General features: G+C 32.9%; 2 protein-coding genes and 1 long non-coding RNA gene across 3 annotated transcripts; all 3 read left to right on the top strand.

The window, feature by feature from the left end:
• The first annotated feature begins 400 nt into the window (after nucleotides 1-400).
• On the top strand, nucleotides 401-1101 carry LOC145555767 (uncharacterized). Its single transcript, XM_081617489.1, has 2 exons — nucleotides 401-475; nucleotides 563-1101. The coding sequence occupies exons 1-2, from the start codon at nucleotides 421-423 to the stop codon at nucleotides 1039-1041; spliced, it is 534 nt and encodes a 177-aa protein (XP_081473615.1). The 5' UTR covers nucleotides 401-420; the 3' UTR covers nucleotides 1042-1101.
• Nucleotides 1102-11563: 10462 nt separating this feature from the next.
• On the top strand, nucleotides 11564-13431 carry LOC145642701 (uncharacterized). Its single transcript, XM_081693874.1, has 2 exons — nucleotides 11564-11903; nucleotides 13382-13431. The coding sequence occupies exons 1-2, from the start codon at nucleotides 11564-11566 to the stop codon at nucleotides 13429-13431; spliced, it is 390 nt and encodes a 129-aa protein (XP_081550000.1).
• Nucleotides 13432-14326: 895 nt separating this feature from the next.
• On the top strand, nucleotides 14327-16203 carry LOC145555768 (uncharacterized). Its single transcript, XR_014091551.1, has 2 exons — nucleotides 14327-14656; nucleotides 15907-16203. It is a non-coding gene; the product is annotated as an uncharacterized LOC145555768 (long non-coding RNA).
• The last annotated feature ends 2428 nt before the right edge of the window (nucleotides 16204-18631 follow it).

Consider the following 18631-nt stretch of genomic DNA (forward strand, 5'->3'; position numbering starts at 1 on the left):
CAATTAATACAACAAAGTACATGCCATTATATAAAATAATGCTCCAAATCTACAAAGTCTTCTATAGAACGTGGAGAATTATGTTCTAGAACGCAAGTTAAATTCCACAACTTCACAACACAGCAAATGTTCATGCCAACATTGTTAATATATTGTACCTCAAAATTCTACTTATCTTAGTTAGATTTAAATTTACAGAAGTTCCTAGCTAAATTTTCGACTCAAAGCGTAGATTTATAAGTTACTACATTACCTAAAAATAAATATGAAGGTGAGTTAATAATTTCTTCTTCAGCTATTTATCGTTACAAGATGTACTTGTGTACTTTTTTTTTTTTCCTAATTTATTAATTCGATAGAAGTTGATTCAATGATCGTAAACATGAATTTTTTCAGCAAAAGATTGTAGTTAAAGTACAAATGCGGTGTGGAAAATGCAGGAAAAAGGCGATGAAGATTGCTGCAAGTGCAGAAGGTACGATTTATTACTCCGTCTAATGGTCTTATAAGGTGGATCATGTAAAAACTTACCAAAGGAATTCTGTACTGTAATGTGATGCAGGGGTGATATCAGTAGCGATACAGGGGAACGACAAGGACGAGATTGTTGTGATAGGAAATCAGGTGGATTCAGCAGGTTTATGCACGGCGTTAAGGAGGAAACTAGGGGATGCAAACTTGGTGAGTGTAGAAGAAATCAAAGATCCAAAGCCGGAAGAAAAGAAGAAAGACGAAAAACTCGAAGAAAAAAAACCAGCAGCAGCAGCTGCAGAGGAGAAAAAAGTCGAGGAAAAGAAGCCTGCAGAAGAACAGAAAAAACCAGCAGCAGCAGAAGGAGGAGGAGATCAGAAGGAAAAGAAAGACGGAGGAGCGAAACCGGAAGCAGCAGCAGCTGCAGCTGCAGAACCAACAGTTGTTAATTATTATCATTATCCTCCTAATTATTATCCACCCCCTAATTACTGCGGCGCTAATCAGCCTCAATGTTACTTTTACACCACTCATTATGAAGATAATCCTGCAGGCTGCATCATTATGTGAATAATGTGATTTTATTGTACTGTAATTTTCTTTAAATTGACATCCAAAAAAAAAAAAAAACATTTATTTTAATCCGTTGGCATTATTAGCATATATAATTTTATTAGTTTTTTTTGTATGATTTTGTTGTTTTGGTTGAGTATGGTAATGCAATAATGAAACAATTTCAAGCTGTAATTTAAGTTTCTTGCTTGTTAATTATTAGTTTAGTTTTTATGTTATTTTCAACTCTTAATTTTCCTTTTGTATCTTTTGAAGATTTTCCTCAATGACCTTAATCGTTTATTTGATTAGAAATTTCATAATTTCTCCTCATCATGTGCAAGATATCTCTATAGCATTATTAAGGTTAATATATATATGCATCATGCATGGTTGGACTTGATTAGGTAGGGTGCTTTGTGAGAAGTTTGGAATGTGATGATTAAACTAACTAGTGTAGCTATTTATAAAGATTGGCTACATTTGATATTTTAAGAATTGATAATATTTTGAAATGTGGCAGTGGAAGGCTTGGAAGCATAGGTATGGAAACACTGTTTTTGGTTCGGTTAATTACAAGAAAAATAAAATCTTTAACGATAAGAATTAGTGGGGTCCAAAAGGCAATCGAAAATGATCCAGCCAATACCTTTCTTCATGACTTAGAATTCTCGTTACAAGATGAGTTAATTCGTTACATGAGCAGGAAGAAATGTATTGTTTGGCTCGTTCCAGATCGGATTGGCTTTTAAGTGGTGATAGGAACACCAATTTCTTTCACCTATTAGCTACAATTCGGAAAAAAAAAATGCCTAAAAAGCGAGGTGGGGGAATGGATTTCTGATCTTACTGCTATTCATGACCATATTATTCACCACTTTGCCTTTCTCTTTTCCACAAACCCATCTGATCTTCCTGACCCCCCATCTCCTCTCAGTTAATTTCTTGCTCGTCCCTTCCATCTATCTCTGAAGTGAAGGATGTTGTGTTCTCTGTGGGTGCTCTCAAAGCACCAAGAGAAGATGGTTTTCACGCCTTTTTCTTCCAGCACTTCTGGGAGTTTGTAAAGGGGGACTTTCACAATTTCCTCTCCTCTACCTTCGCCAACAAAGATGTCCCCCCTCCATAAATAAGACAGTGATCTGCCTGATCCCCAAGATACAAAACCCAACAAAAATTGCTAGCTTTCGTCCAATCAGTCTTGTAAACTCTTGTTACAAATTCCTGTCCAAGATCCTTGTGAACAGAATAAGGCCTAAGCTTCACTCTTTTATCACCCCTATCCAGAATAGTTTCTTGCTGGGAAGGGGGACTGATATCAACTATATTATTGCCTCAGAGATTATTCACTCAATGGGGAAAAAGAAAAAAGGAAGGAAAGGCCTAGTTGCTTTGAAAATCGATTTAGAAAAGGCATATGATAGAATGGAATGGCCTTTCATCCGTCACTGCCTTCTCTATTTCAACTTTGACTCGGATTCAATTGACCTCATTATGACTTGTGTCTTCTCAACCTCCTCTTCCATCCTTATTAATGGCAAGCTTTCCTCTTCTTTCACTCCTTCTAGGGGATTGAGGCAAGGGGATCCGTTGTCTCCTTACTTGTTTATAATTTGTATGGAATACCTCTCCCATATGATTCATAAACAGTGTGAGATTAAAGAATGGACTCCCTTTAGAATTAGGGAGGAAAGACTCAAATTTCCCACTTACTATTTGTCGATTATGTGTTCCTCTTTGGGCAAACCTCAAAGAAAACCCTTCACTCTCTCCTAAACACACTCAAAATTTTCTTCAATTTGTCGAGCCAAAAGATAAATGATCTCAAAAGCTCCATCGTTTTCTCTCCCAACACCCCTCAAACAATGATTGATGACTTCGAACAAGATCTCAATGTTACTGCCTTCCCAGATCTTGGAAAATATCTGGGTTTTCCTTTAACAATAAAAAAACACTCCAAAAGAAATTTGAAATTCATCATTGATAAAGTGGGAGGAAAGCTAGCCTCTTGGAAGTCCAACATGCTTTCAAAAGCCAGGAAAGCAATTCTCATTCAAGCCACCCTTCAATCAATTCCCGAATACTACATGCAAGTGCTCCCCTTTCCCAAATCCATTTGCAAAAAGTTGGACTCCATATGTTTAAACTTCTTATGGGGGAGCTCAAATGAGTCCAAAAAACTCACCTGGATATCTTGGGATAAAGTTTGTCATTCCAAGAATGAAGGGGGTTAGGCTTTACTAAGCATGAATGAACATATCAATACTATCTCCCTAACAAAATAATGTTGGAATCTATACAATAAAAAGGGATGGGCAGCCTTGTTACTTAGGGAGATATATATTGATAATAAGAGATATTCAACCCCTTTCAATAAAGGTTCTCTTGTTTGGAAAGGCATAGGCAGGGGATGGAATCTCTTTGAGAAAAATCTTAGTTTGGGATGTGGGAACGGGGAGAGACATTAACATCTGGAATGACAGATGGCTTTTGCATCAGTCCCTTAGACAGATGCAAATACATCCCATCCCCTCAAACTGTTTGCCCCTGAACCTTGCTGACTGTTATTCTCTCTCAAAATCTATCGGAGCTGGAGCAGCTTATCTTATTCGAGATTACTGACTCCTTTTTTTGAGCTGTTCAATTCAGTTTTAATCACTAACCATCCTGATAATGCTTACTCATGCTGGAGTTATAAGGGTAAATTCCAGGCTTCCAAAGCAAGATTAGAGCTCACAAATAGCACCACAAACTGACACCCCTTGTTCGATTGGGGGAAAATATGGAAACTTTAAATTCACCTCAAAATAAAAATGTTCTTATGGCAGCTTGCTTGGGACAGAACACCTAATAACCTTAACCTGCACAAAAGAATTCCCAACCACCATCCTTTTCTGCTCCTTCTGTCCTTCTCAGGAAGAATCAAACTTCCACCTTTTCCATTCTTGTACTCGAGCTAAAGAAATATGGAATTTGATCCCTCCTCCTTCACCTCTTCAAACTGCAACTTCATGGCAAGATTGGCTTCAGGAAAATCTTTGCATCTCTTCTCCTATTCACAATGGAATCCCTTGGAATTTCCTTTTCTCTTTTACCCTATGGCATATTTGGCTCAGAAAAAACGCATGGATTTTTAACAAAAAAAAAAAAAACAACAATCACACAAATCATCCTCCAGTGCATATGGGTTGCTTTTGAGTGCCATTTCTCATTGCCAACTCGAAAAGTCTAAAGCCCTGCTCTCCTACCTGGTCTCCTCCCCCTTTTCCCTCCCTTAAAGTTAATTGTGATTCTTCCTTCATTGAGTCAAATAAGCAAGTAGGTGTAAGCGCAATCTGCAGAAATCACTTGGGTGATTGGATAGAAGGGATCACATGGAAAAGCTATTGTCCTACCAGCCACGATGTTGAGCTTAATGTTATATACCAAAGTCTGCTTTGGGTTAAAGACAGAGGCTGGGAGAAAGTTACTATTTATTTAGATTCTAAACGAGCGGTTGAAGAAATTAATTCTAACTAGACTCTTGCAAATTCATTTGTTTTGATTACAAATTACAGGGCCCTGGTAAGGGAGCTCCACCCTTTGGAATTGCACTTTGAAGGGTGAGAAGCAAACTCAGTAGCTAACTTAGTGGCGAAAGATGCGAGGATGAACCTGGAGATTATGAACCAAACTTGTTTTTTGTATAATCCACCTCCCTATGGTAGCTTTTGATAGAGAGCGTAGCTCAGAACATGTTAACCAAACTTTTAATTTGGCTGGTGATGTCCCAGCGTTGAATATTGGTGTTGTAACAAACCTTAACTTAAGTAATTAATCCTCGCCTTTCGCTAAAAAAAAAAAAGGTATGGAAAAAAAATATGCTACTTAAATCACATGTTAGAAAATAATTCACTCGAGGGAGGAAATGAGAAAAATCACTCAAACGAGTCACAAGAGGTTTGAACTCTTAACCTTAACACTAGTAGAAAAAACGCTATTTGTAACTAACAAAAACGGGCTTTTTGTAACCAATGCAACATTGGTCGTTACAAGCACTGGGGTTACAAATAGTCATGTCATTTGTAACGGACATTGTCCGTTACAAATAGGTACCTATTCTACTAATCTTAACGAGACAAACCACCTTAACTTTTGTTATTTTCTCTCTAATTGAGTTGTATCACAGTTTCATAACACAACTAGTATAAATAATATAATAATATAGTATTAGTATGGAGACGTATAGAGTAATTAAATATTATTGAAGAATGCTTTAATTGCCTAGCTAGCCTAGCTAGTTTCTACTCTGTGGCTGGCTACCTTCATTCATATGGGCTTTGGGGTGCCTTTAATAAGCACAATGCTTATATTATTGTATGAATTTAGTGGAACTAACCATAACCATTACTCCCTCCATTTTATTGACTTCGCATACAATTTAATTTTGTGAGCCAAGGTTGGTCAAAGTGAGAAAATCAATATAAAACGGATAGAGTAGAAAACATATTTGATTACCCATATTTGGTTTCTAGCAACATATTATGACCTCACCTTCCTAGAATAATTGAATTACAATATAATGACCTCACCTCCCACACTTCAAGCCCAATCGGATCTTGTGTGAGGGGGTGTAGACACCTACTTTTGGCCTCTTATCCCGAAAGGAAGTGCAATGATGTTACAAAAATCCGTTCTTCATGCTAGATCAAAGTTAAAGTGTTTATGGACTATGAAAAGAATTATGAAGTAAGTTGAAACCCATATTTGAGACCAATTTATCTTAGAGCCTTGTCCCATTACTAATTAGGCCTAAAACGTGTTCATACATGTTTAAACTTGATTAATAACGGACCCAAATGCGTCAAATGCAATGATTACATTCAATGGAACCTACATTGTTAAAAAAAACCGAGCCAAACAGATGAACCAACTATAAAATACCATGAAAAGACTACAGATGAATAGCCCTTTCAAAGAGCTTTCCAACGGTATATTATAAGCCCAATTCCGAGCCAAAACGAAGAAGCTATGATCAAAACACTAAACCGGGCCCTAAAACCGATACCCTTGCACTCCAACGGCCATAACTTTTGATCCATAACATATTTTAACCTAATTCTAACGGAATTAAAAAGTAAACATTCATAGATTTCCAATGATGTCTCACACGCCTTAATCCGACTTTGCAATCAAAAGTTATGGAAGTTTTTAAAAACGCGTTTTCGTATAAGGCAAACCGCAAACCAGCACAACTCAATCAGTTGTGCGCGCGACTCATTGAGATGCGCGCGGCATCAGCGCGACTCCGAGAGTTGCGCCACCATCTGACGGCGTGGCTCTAAAACTCTAAACCTAGATCCCTACGCCTATAAATAGGGGTCTTCGTTCAGCATTATGGGGACCGAAAAATCAGAATTAAAAACCCTATTATTCTCAAAACCCTAATCTCTCTACTTCTCTTACTATCATACTACTTTTCCCTCTTTCTTCCCAACTACTCTTCAACCCTAATCCATCCATTGAAGCTCTTGAACGTACGAATTGAAGAAGAAAGAAAGTCCATAAACATATTAAAACGGAGATTTAGCATAAAAGAAGTACGGTTAGTTTCCTGAGCACTTAGATAAATCACTTTTCTTTTATTGTTTAAATAACTTTAATTGTTTAATTAGTGTTTTTTGATCACTTTAAAAAAACTTTTAATTACTTAATTCACATAGTATTCTTTTGTTAATCAAGAATAGAATTTGATAATTAATTGTTGTTTTGTCACTTAAGACAAGGTGAATCTTGTTAATTTATATTATTGTTCTTTCACAAATATTATTAAATAAGAATAACGACTTTCGCAATGTAATTCCTACGTGATTAATGTGTGTAAATAAAATAAACTAACTTAGTTTTAGGTATCGCGTTGCATATATTGTTTGGTAATGAAATTGTGAAAAAGGAAGAGCTGGTAGAGGCCGTACTAGGGCTAAGATAGCGATTCCCCTCTAAAGGGAACGTTATCTTAGTACCCTCGCTCCCGAACTCATTTCTGGTTTATGTAGACCAATTTGGGCATGGGTAAACTTATGAATCGTGCTAATTATTCCATGAACTCCATATGGAAGAAAGGCATGAACGAGGTTTATGAGTTTTCCTAAAACTCATTGGCGACTCCTACTTGTTTCTTACAAAAAAGCGTGATGAGAGTATCATTTCTAATTCAAGGTCTCCCAAACAGTCAGGAATTCAAATCCTAATACACCCTAACAAGTGTAAAGTCCTAGGCTTTTAAATGGCCATGGATATTTAAGGAGAGGACCCCTTACGATGGGAACCCCCTCCTTACAGGGGGCAACATAGAGTATAAAACATATTATTAGACCTCAACTATCAGCTTATGATTGAGTTAGCCCTTTGACATATCTCCACAATCAATCTTCTTCTATATATCCATATTTAGTACGGAGTAAGTGTTGGGAGAGGATTCTTAGCAAGCTACAAAATAGGAAAAGATCAATCAAAGAATACAATAATTGACTTCACTCACACATAATAAGGAAACAAGTTGAAAATAGAAAGATGCATGGTCAAAGATACCAAAGAATATTCAATAAAATTCTAGCTCATCAATCAAGAACTTGATTGGGCTAATCAAGGAGTCAACAATCAATTAAAGATCTTATGAAGACTATGGTATCAATCAAATAAAGCTAAATAGTGAAATGAATAACTTGATTGACGGAATATTATCCGCGCAGTGGTCCCAACTGAGTACAGACAGTACGGACTCAAGTGCACCTTTCTGAGTAAGTCGATCACCTTACTGAGCCTTTTTGAGTAAGGCAGCTTCCCTTCAAAGCTCGGACCATTTGAAGACACGTAATGAATGCTTGGGCAACAAGCACAATCAAGTCCCATGATTGAAGGAGCGAATCAAGGAAATATCAATCACCAAGTCAACATTTCCTAAGATATGAAGATTCCAATCAATATTGTCAACATTACCATATATAATAGCAAGGATTTGTCAATATTTACCTTTATTAAACTTACAAATCATTATAAATAGGATGCTCTAACTTTGTAATAGAATTCATTCACACATTCATACATTGGCTAATACAATTTACCACACTTTTTATATTAAAATCTCTAATTTATGTCGTCTGATCCTTACTAACACTAGTTCGTCCTTACTCAGAAATGCCTCTCTTATCTTGATCTTTGTTATTTGATTTATAATTATAATTATAGTTCTATTGTTTTATTGCTCTTGACTAATTCATTTGGAGGTTGTGTTTATTTTCTTTTGGCAGATTTGATTACTAAAACCCCATAAAACCTTTAACAAATTCCTAGCTTAGAAACCCTTTTCTAAGATTTGTCCTAAACAGTAAGTGGACTCTAATGTCTCTAAATGAACAACATTTCCTTCAGCTAGGCCTTGGCAGCTAGTGTTATGGCTAAACTAAGATATGAACTAGATTAAGGGCCTATTCTGTTCAGCTTAATTTCAGTTTAGTTTTGTTTAGTTCCTAATTTTCTTCTCTCATAAGCAATTCATTTCAGCTCTATTAAGTTTAGTTCAGCCCCAATCAGTTTAGTTTTGTTCAGTTGTTTTCAGCAAATCGGAACATGCCCTAAAACCCTATATAATGCGCGGAGTAATTCACCATGATTCTCTTGATCTAATCTAAATTATCGAATATACTTGTACATTTTTTCTATTATTTTAAAATTTGTTTTCATAATCTTATATATGATCTGAACTCGTTTATTCTAATTATAAAAAAAATCAACTTTTTTTTTTTTTGTTTTTTTTTTTTTTTTTTTTTGTTGAGGAAAACTTTTAAAATTTTCTTTTTTTTATTCACGTCCGCATTTTATTTCATTTTATTTTATGAGAGAAACACAGTTTGCCTCACATTTTCAAGATAAAATTATAATTTTTCTAAATGTAGTAAGATATAAGAATATTACTATACAATACAAGTATAAAACTCCCTAGTCTTTGACCATTAGATTAAAGCTGGCTTTTCCTATAATTTGGGTTCACAATTTTGTTACCTTGTAGATAGAGTATTGTTCATATTAATAGAAAAGGATAAGTATTTTAATTTGCTGTAAAATCTCGACAACATTCATTTTTTATCCTTGCCAACTCCGTTAAACACGAGACATTTACAACTTCACATCCTCGACCATTATATATTAGTCATTCTCCCTCAAATCAAATTACGGCAAATTAATAAACTAATTTTATTATTTCTTTTAGTTTTTTTCTTTTTTTATTTTTATTTTTTATTTTGAGGGGGACAATCTCACAAATCTACATTATATCAATGGCATCACTAGTAGCTCCTACGGTCCGTTCTACCGCAGTTGCCCTTCTTATGATAGCTTATGTTATCGGGTTTATTGAAAGTCACAACTCTATGGTTTATGGCCAGTCATGCGACGGTTATAGGCCCGATATGACAGGTCTAACTAGCTATTGTAACATGTACGTGAGAAAAGACGGCCCTAGTATCCAGCCCTCCGAAGATTGTTGTCGTGTGATAAGGAATGCTAATATGCATTGCTTATGCAAGTATGCTACCAAAAGTTTAGAAAGTATTATTAGCGTTCCTAAAGCCGTTTATGTTGCTCAATATTGTGGTGTTGTCCTTCAAAGTGGAGCAAAATGGGAAGTAAGTATCTCAAATTTCTAATTATATATTCTCTTAAATATGTATTATTGATGACCCTATGATAATTTTTTTTTTTTTTTTTTTAATTTATTTCAATTACTACATATCTATCTGTTGATTTTTAGTTGCAACAAAGAAGTATTATTTGTGAAATACAAAAAATTCCTTTGTTGCAACTAAAAATTAATGGAGATAGTTTAAAACTTATTGGATTTCACCTTTTTATCTTTTAATGCAAGATTGATACATCACATTGGCACTTCTCTAATAACGTCCATACTTATTTTGGCAGGTTACACAATTCCAAATACACCATGAACGCAATTCAATTGTGGTGTTACTATATAACCGGTTGTATCTTGTATGTTATGTATGCACTATGATGCCTACTAATCACATACGAGAATACGAGAATAATGCATTATGATGCCAGAATGTAAATGGGATGTTATAATCTTTGTATTTGATTGATATTGAACTCCATCAAAAGTTTATTCGTAAAGTGATCTTCTAATTAATTGGAAATTTGCCAATAAATTTTTTTACTTAATTTTGAATAAAAAATTAATGTTCATAAACAAATTGCATCATTTGCATGTGTCAAAAAGTCAAGTTAGGAAATTGTATGATCCTTTTTATCTAAGATCAATATGGAGCAAATAATACAATAACTTGAGCTTTCTAGACTCCCAGGCCAGGCCAGATCAGTTATCAGAATATTTAAAGATCCATCCGAAAAATCGAATATATATATATATATATATATATATATATATATATATATATATATATATATATATATATATATATATATATATATATATATTATGGATTAGATTCAAGTCTTATATAAATTTTATTTATTACTATTGCCGACTTCATCGTTCCCTAATAATTGATGCAATCAAACTACCCATACACTATTTTGACCTTACATATAAGTAGTTAAACATCAATAAAAAAAAATAAAAAGTTTATTAAATAAATAAAAAAAAACGCATTTTGTGCACAACTGGCCACACTATGTGATCTTTTGTAAGAGAACAAAGTAATTTAACCCCTATAACACTGACTGAGTAATCTCTATAATACTGAACGAGTAACCCTTGTAACACTAAACGCGAATAACCACTATAACACTGACAAAGTAACCCCATAATGACTGGCGGTGCAGCTAGTCATATATAAGATTTGGTGTATAACTTTACATTAATATCTATTTAAATAACATTTTATATGACAATTTATTATTACTATACGTTAGTAGAAAACCAAAATCAAAATTAATACTACATAGATGAATAGTAAAAAAAAGGGTCAAGTGTGTCAAGTGAAATGATAAGAAAGATAAATAAAATTGAAAGAAAAAAAAAATACCTTCTCATAAAATTGTAACATAAGCTAAGTTACTCAGTATCATAAAGAAATAATTAAGAAAAATTTTACTATATAATATGCAAAATCGGGTTTGTATCTTAATGAGCTATTCTGAAATGACCTATAATTCAAAATTTTAAATGGGTAGGAGTAATATTACATTACCTCCGTTAATTTGTAGTTTTAATAAAGTAACTTTTTATATCTCACAAATAAGGTCAAAGATCAACAGGGTAGTTTAAAGAAAAACGTACGGAGTAGTAATTAAGGAAATGCAAGTCAATTCCTTGTCAATGAAGTCCAAGTCAACACGCGCCAAACTCGTCAACGGTCGAACCTCAAAGTCTCCAAACGACCAAACCTTATTCTTTCTCTCCAACAACCCCAACAGAACAAAAATTATCATTCACAATTTAATTCACATCATCAACTACAAGTTATTCACTCCCTTAAATTAAACCACAACATAATTAGATCCATAAACCATAGATTATATCAATATGGTACCATTAAAATCCCCAAGAGTACGATTTACCACTATTACCCTCTTAATGATCGTTTATGTTATCGGGTTTATTAATAAGCACAACACTATGGTATACGGCCAGTCATGCGCGGGAGATATCCCTAGCCTCGTTAGCCAATGCGCTAAGTATGTGCGGAAGGTGGGCGCGAAATCCCCACCTTCCGCACAGTGTTGTGGTGTGGCAAGGAACGCGGATGTTGTATGCTTATGCAAGTATGTTACTCAAGGAGTCGAGAAGTTTGTAAGTGTTGATAAAGCGGTTTATATTGCTCAATATTGTGGGATTCCATTTCAACATGGTGCTAAATGTGGAAGTAAGTTTTCGTATTTTCTCTTATTCTATTTTAAGTGTTTTATACCTTTTTGTTTATTTGTATGTTTATGTATTGTCTATGATGATCAATTGTTTTTCCTTTGCTTTATGTGTCATGAATTCTTTTTTTTTTTTTTCTTTTTTTTTTTTTGGGTGTTTAGAGAGCCACAGGGGCCGGGGTGAGAATAGATTTCAGGTTATTTTGGAATCGGGAGGAAAAGTGTCATTAAATTAAAATATTGGTAGCCTTGTTTTATTTGATGACGGTTAAAACTTTTGTTGGAATACTTTTGGATGGTTTGGTGTCCAATAAATCAATATTACGGAGTAATATTTAATAGGAGTAATTTTTTAAATTATATTTAAAATTTTGTATGATTTTCTGAAATTAGCTAAACATCCAAGAATCATAAGGAGTTCTAGGTTCTTTAGTTTTCAAAAAGCTAAGGTAAGTACAAATGTTGTAAAGATAGCCCATAAACTAGATGTCTCTAGTTCTCTACTAGGAAGGGCTTGTAGTTTACTTTCTTGGCTGTAAAAAAAAAAAATGGGTGTCGTTATAAAAACTTGAGCAAAATAAACAAATAATACTTCAAACCTTTTAAAGTTGAACCAATATAATTTGTCACAACTGAAACTTATTGTTTATTTAAAATCAAGAAGTGGTCAATCAAGAAGTGATCTACGAAGTTGGGAAATTATGCAGTTAGTTATATCCTTAAATTAGTGAATACAAGCTATATGATCCACCTTCAAATTCAGTGGTATTTTGTGTATATAGAAGGACAATCCATATTGTTTCAAGGTGTATCATATATATATATGCACTAGTGTGTGAAGCACGCACGCGTTGTCTTGAAAATATCTACATAGATGATGTTTTTATTATTACATGCAAAATGCATAGCATATATAGGCAAACATTTGTAAGTATATATACTTCCTCTGTTCCTTATACTTACAAAAATTCTCATTCACATATGCCAACAATAGAAGGTATAAAATGGATAAAGTCACATATATGCTTATTCGATTAACATGAATTATATGAAAGTATTAAACTAATTAGGAAACGACATGAAGTGATATTATTTGGTTTGCAATTTTGCAAACATCATATATTGAAATGTCTAGGTAAGTTGAATTTTTCATAGAAATTTATAGTACTCATACTAAAACTAATACATTTGGAAGAAATTAAATGAACTTATATATATGTGAAAAACCCACTTTATTAGAAAAAATCTTCCTATATTCAACCAAACAAACACTACTATGTCACCTTATTTAAAATGGCCTACATTTCATATCTTCATTCGGTCATTCCATCATATTCCACACATTATAAATTTCACCAACTAAATGGATACCAAACAAACACTTGTTAATCACATTCCACAAATTACAAGGAGCACACGTTGTTTTAATCCATCTATTATACCATGAGCATGACTACATAAAGCCTATTAAATTTTCTAGTATATCATGAATATGTTTCATTCTCTCTAGAAGAAATAGCAATTCTGTAGGAATTAGACTTTTTTTTAGTGGTATACCTTCAGAAGTGGTATACCTTAACAAGTGGTTGCATTTAAGGGCATAATTTTAAAGAATCCCTTGCTAAAATGGGGTGGTTGAGTCCATTATTATTCAGCTTTAAATAGTTCCCTCCACCAACTTTCTTACCCCAATATATTATGTTAATTGATTTAAGATAAAGTCTATACTCTATAGGTGTCACTTAAAACATAGAAATGAGTCAATGACTATGTTGGAGTGTTGGACATACCCGGACCCAAATCTCTATCACCAACCACCCCAAAAAATGTCTCTAAGATGACTAATAGGTTGTTCGGATTGCATTTAGTTTGATTCAATTTAATTGCAACCAAAATTGGACAGTAAATAAGTTTGATTTCATAGTTAGGGTCTATTTGTTTCCCACTCAATTGTTAATAAGCTATTTTGTATGATGATTAATTAATATATTGACTTATTGATTTTCTTTCCCGGTCAATTTTTGTCGATCTTTCTAATTATGACTTCTAGGACAATATGAGTGGATGATTTTAAAAACCAAATTAAATGAAAATTTTTATGATAGATCTCTTGCAATATATATGTTGCTTCTGCATTTAAAGTTGTAGTATCATTTTGAATTGACACGTTTGTTACACAACACACCATAGTTAGCGCGCAATTCTGGTTCTACCGGGACATTTTAGTAAATTGCTAAACTAAAAAGGAAGTATAGTGGGACCCAAATTTGCCTATATATACTTCCTCGACCGTCATTCATTCTTCCATAGAGCAAATCAAATAAAGAAAAAAAAATAAAAGAGAGACAAAAGAAAGTGAGAAAATATATCGATCAATTCTGATTCTTTCTTTTTTTATTGATTCTTTTTCTGATCGAGATGAATATGGCATTAGCAACTCCTACATTGCGTTTTACTACAATTACTATCCTTCTTATAGCTTCAATTTTTGCCTTTGGCAACGACAACTTCATGGCTTACGGGCAATGCGAAGGGGATATTTCGGGTTTAATTAGCCAATGTGCTATGTATGTGAGGAAGACGGGGCCGAAAACTCCGCCCTCCTCACAATGTTGTGCCTTAGCCAAAAAAGCTAATATTCCAAGCTTATGCAAGTATGTTACTAAGGATATTGAGCAATATGTTAGTGTTGAGAAGGCTGTCTATGTTGCTCAATATTGTGGTGTTAATTTTAAGCATGGCTCTAAATGTGGAAGTAAGTGTCTATTAACTCAATCTTTTTGAATAATTAACTCTTTTTTTTTTTGCCTGAAATCATAGCATTTTCTTTTTAATATGGACATGAACATGATACATACTAATATACTATATCTAATATTACTATTACTTATATTGACATTAAGTAAATGTTCGCTTAATATTGTCTTTTTAGGACACTCAAATATTACCTTCATCTTTAAAAGCTTTTTTTAAATGAGATAATTACCGTTAATAGAAAAATGATTCTTATGAGATGGACTAGTAGAGGGAGTATTATTATTGTTACATAAAATTTGTGAAATAATAGTAGAGCAGATAATATAAAAGTAAAATACCATAAAGAAAAAGCTAAGAATGATTCATGATTTTCATACATTAAGGGATATAATAAAAGTAAAAAAATGATAGAAGACTGACCAACACGAGAAAATCATCACATCAAAAATGAAACAATGAAATTGTCTCCTACACTCCTACTACTGTCGGTTGCCATGAAATAAAATATTGATGAGAGATTTGTATTTATGTAATGATTGTGAATTTGGCAGTTTGGGATAATTAAACGTATAAATATTATGTTGTTGACTTCTTATTAATACTTGTATGTTAATGTTGTTTGTTGTTATTAGATGACCAATTAAACAGGTATAGTATGATTGGGTAAGAGTTGAGTGAGTAGAAATTTAATTCAATCTTGTGCACTTAGAAAATTGTCTACGTGCGTTTAATTTGTGTCTATGTTAGAGACTGATTCGTGATTTAATGTTCGCTTAATTTATGTTGATTCATGATTTAATGTTCGCAATATGCAATATAATTTATTATTGAACGTCTTAAGATGACAATAAATATATACGTAGTATAAAATTTTTTTGCCTCTTCTAGCGATCAGGAGAGGATCTTAATTGAGGGTCGTAATGACATTGTCTTCCAAAAAATTTTAAAGAGCAAAAGAATGTATTATTCGAATATGAGCTACAAGTATTATAAATTAAATAACATATTATGGAAAAATGATTAATTATATATTTATACTGTGTAATTATATTTTTAAATAGAGGCTAAAGGTTTAACGTGACTTCCTCTAATTTTTGGTCTAAAATTTGCCTATGTGTAACTAGCTAGCTACCCATTCTTATATGGCTCATCCATTTTAGGTATAAGAGTACCAACTACCAAGTACTCCTTTTCGATGTTGTAAGATTTGTAACATTAACATTTCTAACTTAATACCTTTTTTGGCAGGTTACACAATTCCATGAGCACGTCGATGACAATTATGCCACCGAATACAATACAATACAATAAGCAAATGTTTAAATTGTGTTATGTATGTACTACAAATAATAGCTAAGTTAGTTACGAGCATAGTAGTTTTATATAAAGTAAACTTGTAACATGTATGTTCTTGTTAGAGGACCAACTTAACCAAAAGTTTAAGCTGATGGTTGAGGCCCAGAAATATGTTATATACTCTATCAGTTCTTTCTGTTTTTTTAATGAATAAACTCTTTTTATTAATAAAGAAACACTTTTTATTTATCTGTTATAGTAAAAAAAAAATGTTAAGGAAAGAACAATTGAACAAAGGTCTATTTATGATTATGAAAATAAAATAAGGGTACGAGTACAAATTAAATACAAATTCGAAAAGGTATGTATCTTGTGTCGTGTCATCTAAGCTGGTGATGGGCTCTTTTTTAAGCGGGGTCATTGTAGTGTCGACCTGACTTAAGCGTACAAACACTGAAACACTACAGCCAAATAATATTTACTTACAAAATAAGTAATTTTTTAAGACTAACAAAGGGATGAATGAGCTGAATTGCACAAAACTACATATGATATTATGTGAGAATGTGAGATATGAGAATCATATGTACAATATTTTGGACCATGAAAAGGCCTCATCTTGTCATCTTCTTTTCTCATGGGCCTATCCTGCACACTACATTCATTTTCTACCTGGCAACTTGCAAGTTATACCGTGAGAAATAATCCAAACACTGAGAAGTCAAGCTAAGAACTACTCGTTCTTTAATACTTCGTATCTAACATTCTATTGAAACAAGTTGTTTAGGTCTATTTTATTACTTGGTCAAATGTATTATGGAGTAGTTTGAATGGATTTGTTTTGATCTAAACTAGTCTGATTTAATGTAATTGTCGGATTAAATTGATATTTTTACACTAATGTAAACAAAACATATTACTTCCACGTAATCCTAATTAGGAAAGTCACAAACAACTTTAGATTTAATCTCTAGACTCTAACAAAAAATAAAGACATTCCCAATTCGAACACCCTAACTCGAATCTTATGCCAAGTAGATACGATTGTACTTATTAACTCAGGGTTCGTTTGGCATCACTATATTTTTTTGTTTTTTAAAATCACATAATATATGTCATATAATGAATCAATAATTAGAGCCTGTTCATATTTACTGAACTGAACTGATTGGAGCTGAACTGAACTGAAAAATTAAAATGCATAAAAATATATGAAAATATTTATGAAAATTAATGATAATATATATAGTGGATTGTGAAAGATATAAAAGTGTTTTAAAAATAACTCTGTATTTTAAATTATTAAATTTTTGTGTATTATATATTAAATATATATAAAAAAATAAAAAGTATTCTTCAATATTTTACTGTAGTCAATCGTTGCTTGTTGTACTCTACAAAATTTTGTTCGTTTACATGAACTAGGGATTCCATTCACGCATCAAGTTGAAGTCATGGGACCAACAGAAGATCATACAATGTACGATGATAACAGAAAAGCAGCTATGGATATTGTACGAAACCAAATAACTGATCAGATATGGGAGTCAATTCAGAGGAATGCCGAGGTAATAGAGCAACTTAATGAAGAAGAAGAAGACGAAGAACTAACCGATTATGAAAGCTAGTAACTGTTGTGTAGTACTCTCATTTTGTCAATGAGTTCAACTATAAAAAAACATGTGACCATTTTGAACGACGAATATAATTTAAAATAATAATAATTATTATTATTTTTATTTTATTATTATTATTATTATTTTATTATTATTATTATTATTTTATTATTTGTTGTAAAATAAGGAGAATTTTAAAGATTGAGAGGGAATTGAAATGTGTATTCTACTTGTCTTTCATATGATAGAGGTATACATATATATATAGTATAATAATTGATAGAGTTTGCTTGGAGAATAATAAACCCTAAACTCTAGAAAGTTCTAGAGTGATACAAGATGGATATCTACAAATATGTTTAGATAAGATTAAACCATATATCTAGAATATTCCGGAATGATATAAGGAGCATAATGGTCATCCACACGATATTTCATAACACTCCCCCTTGGATGTCCATTATCGAAGACTGTGCCTCGTTAAAACCTTATTAGGAAAAACCCCGTGGGATAAAAACCTAATGAAGGGAAAAGAGTACAACATTCTTCGTAATACGCTCGAGATGCTGTCTCATTAAAAACCTTACCAGGAAAACCCAATGTGGGACAAAACCATGGTGAAGGAAAAAAGAGTGCAGCGCGTATTTTCTCCCCCTGATGAATACATAACTTGAGATCTTCCAGTGCCGCAACAATGAATCCAATATGTTTGGATATCTTCTCATATGTAGTAAGTAAAATATCATACATTGATCTTCGAATCTCCTAAGCTGAAGTTGCATCTTCAATTCTTCAAGCCTTCACATGAACATGTGAAGTGTTTTCATTTCACCATACATGTGTTTATCTCTAATATCATTATTTCAAATCTCTGTTTAATAGTTGATTTATAAATTAAACTTATGCGATTATGACTTCTTTTGGAAGTTGTTAATAATAGAAATTGATGATCATTATTTGATCAAACATTTATTAATAATCATTTGATCACAAAACTTGACATTATTAATCACTAGTAGAAAATATCAAAGTGGCACCCCCTAATTGGCACCGGTTCAGTC

The sequence above is a fragment of the Chenopodium album genome, chromosome 8 (genome assembly GCF_948465745.1).
Source record: "Chenopodium album chromosome 8, dcCheAlbu1.1, whole genome shotgun sequence".
NCBI classification, from domain to species: Eukaryota; Viridiplantae; Streptophyta; class Magnoliopsida; order Caryophyllales; family Amaranthaceae; genus Chenopodium; species Chenopodium album.

What these genes read in the sequence shown, in the direction of transcription:
- LOC145555767 (XM_081617489.1), top strand. Translation starts at nt 421, where the DNA reads ATGCGGTGTGGAAAATGCAGGAAAAAGGCGATGAAGATTGCTGCAAGT. An exon ending in GATTGCTGCAAGTGCAGAAG is followed by an intron (nt 476 to 562) that starts GTACGATTTATT and finishes AATGTGATGCAG; the next exon opens with GGGTGATATCAGTAGCGATA.
- LOC145642701 (XM_081693874.1), top strand. Translation starts at nt 11,564, where the DNA reads ATGGTACCATTAAAATCCCCAAGAGTACGATTTACCACTATTACCCTC. An exon ending in ACATGGTGCTAAATGTGGAA is followed by an intron (nt 11,904 to 13,381) that starts GTAAGTTTTCGT and finishes TAAATTTTCTAG; the next exon opens with TATATCATGAATATGTTTCA.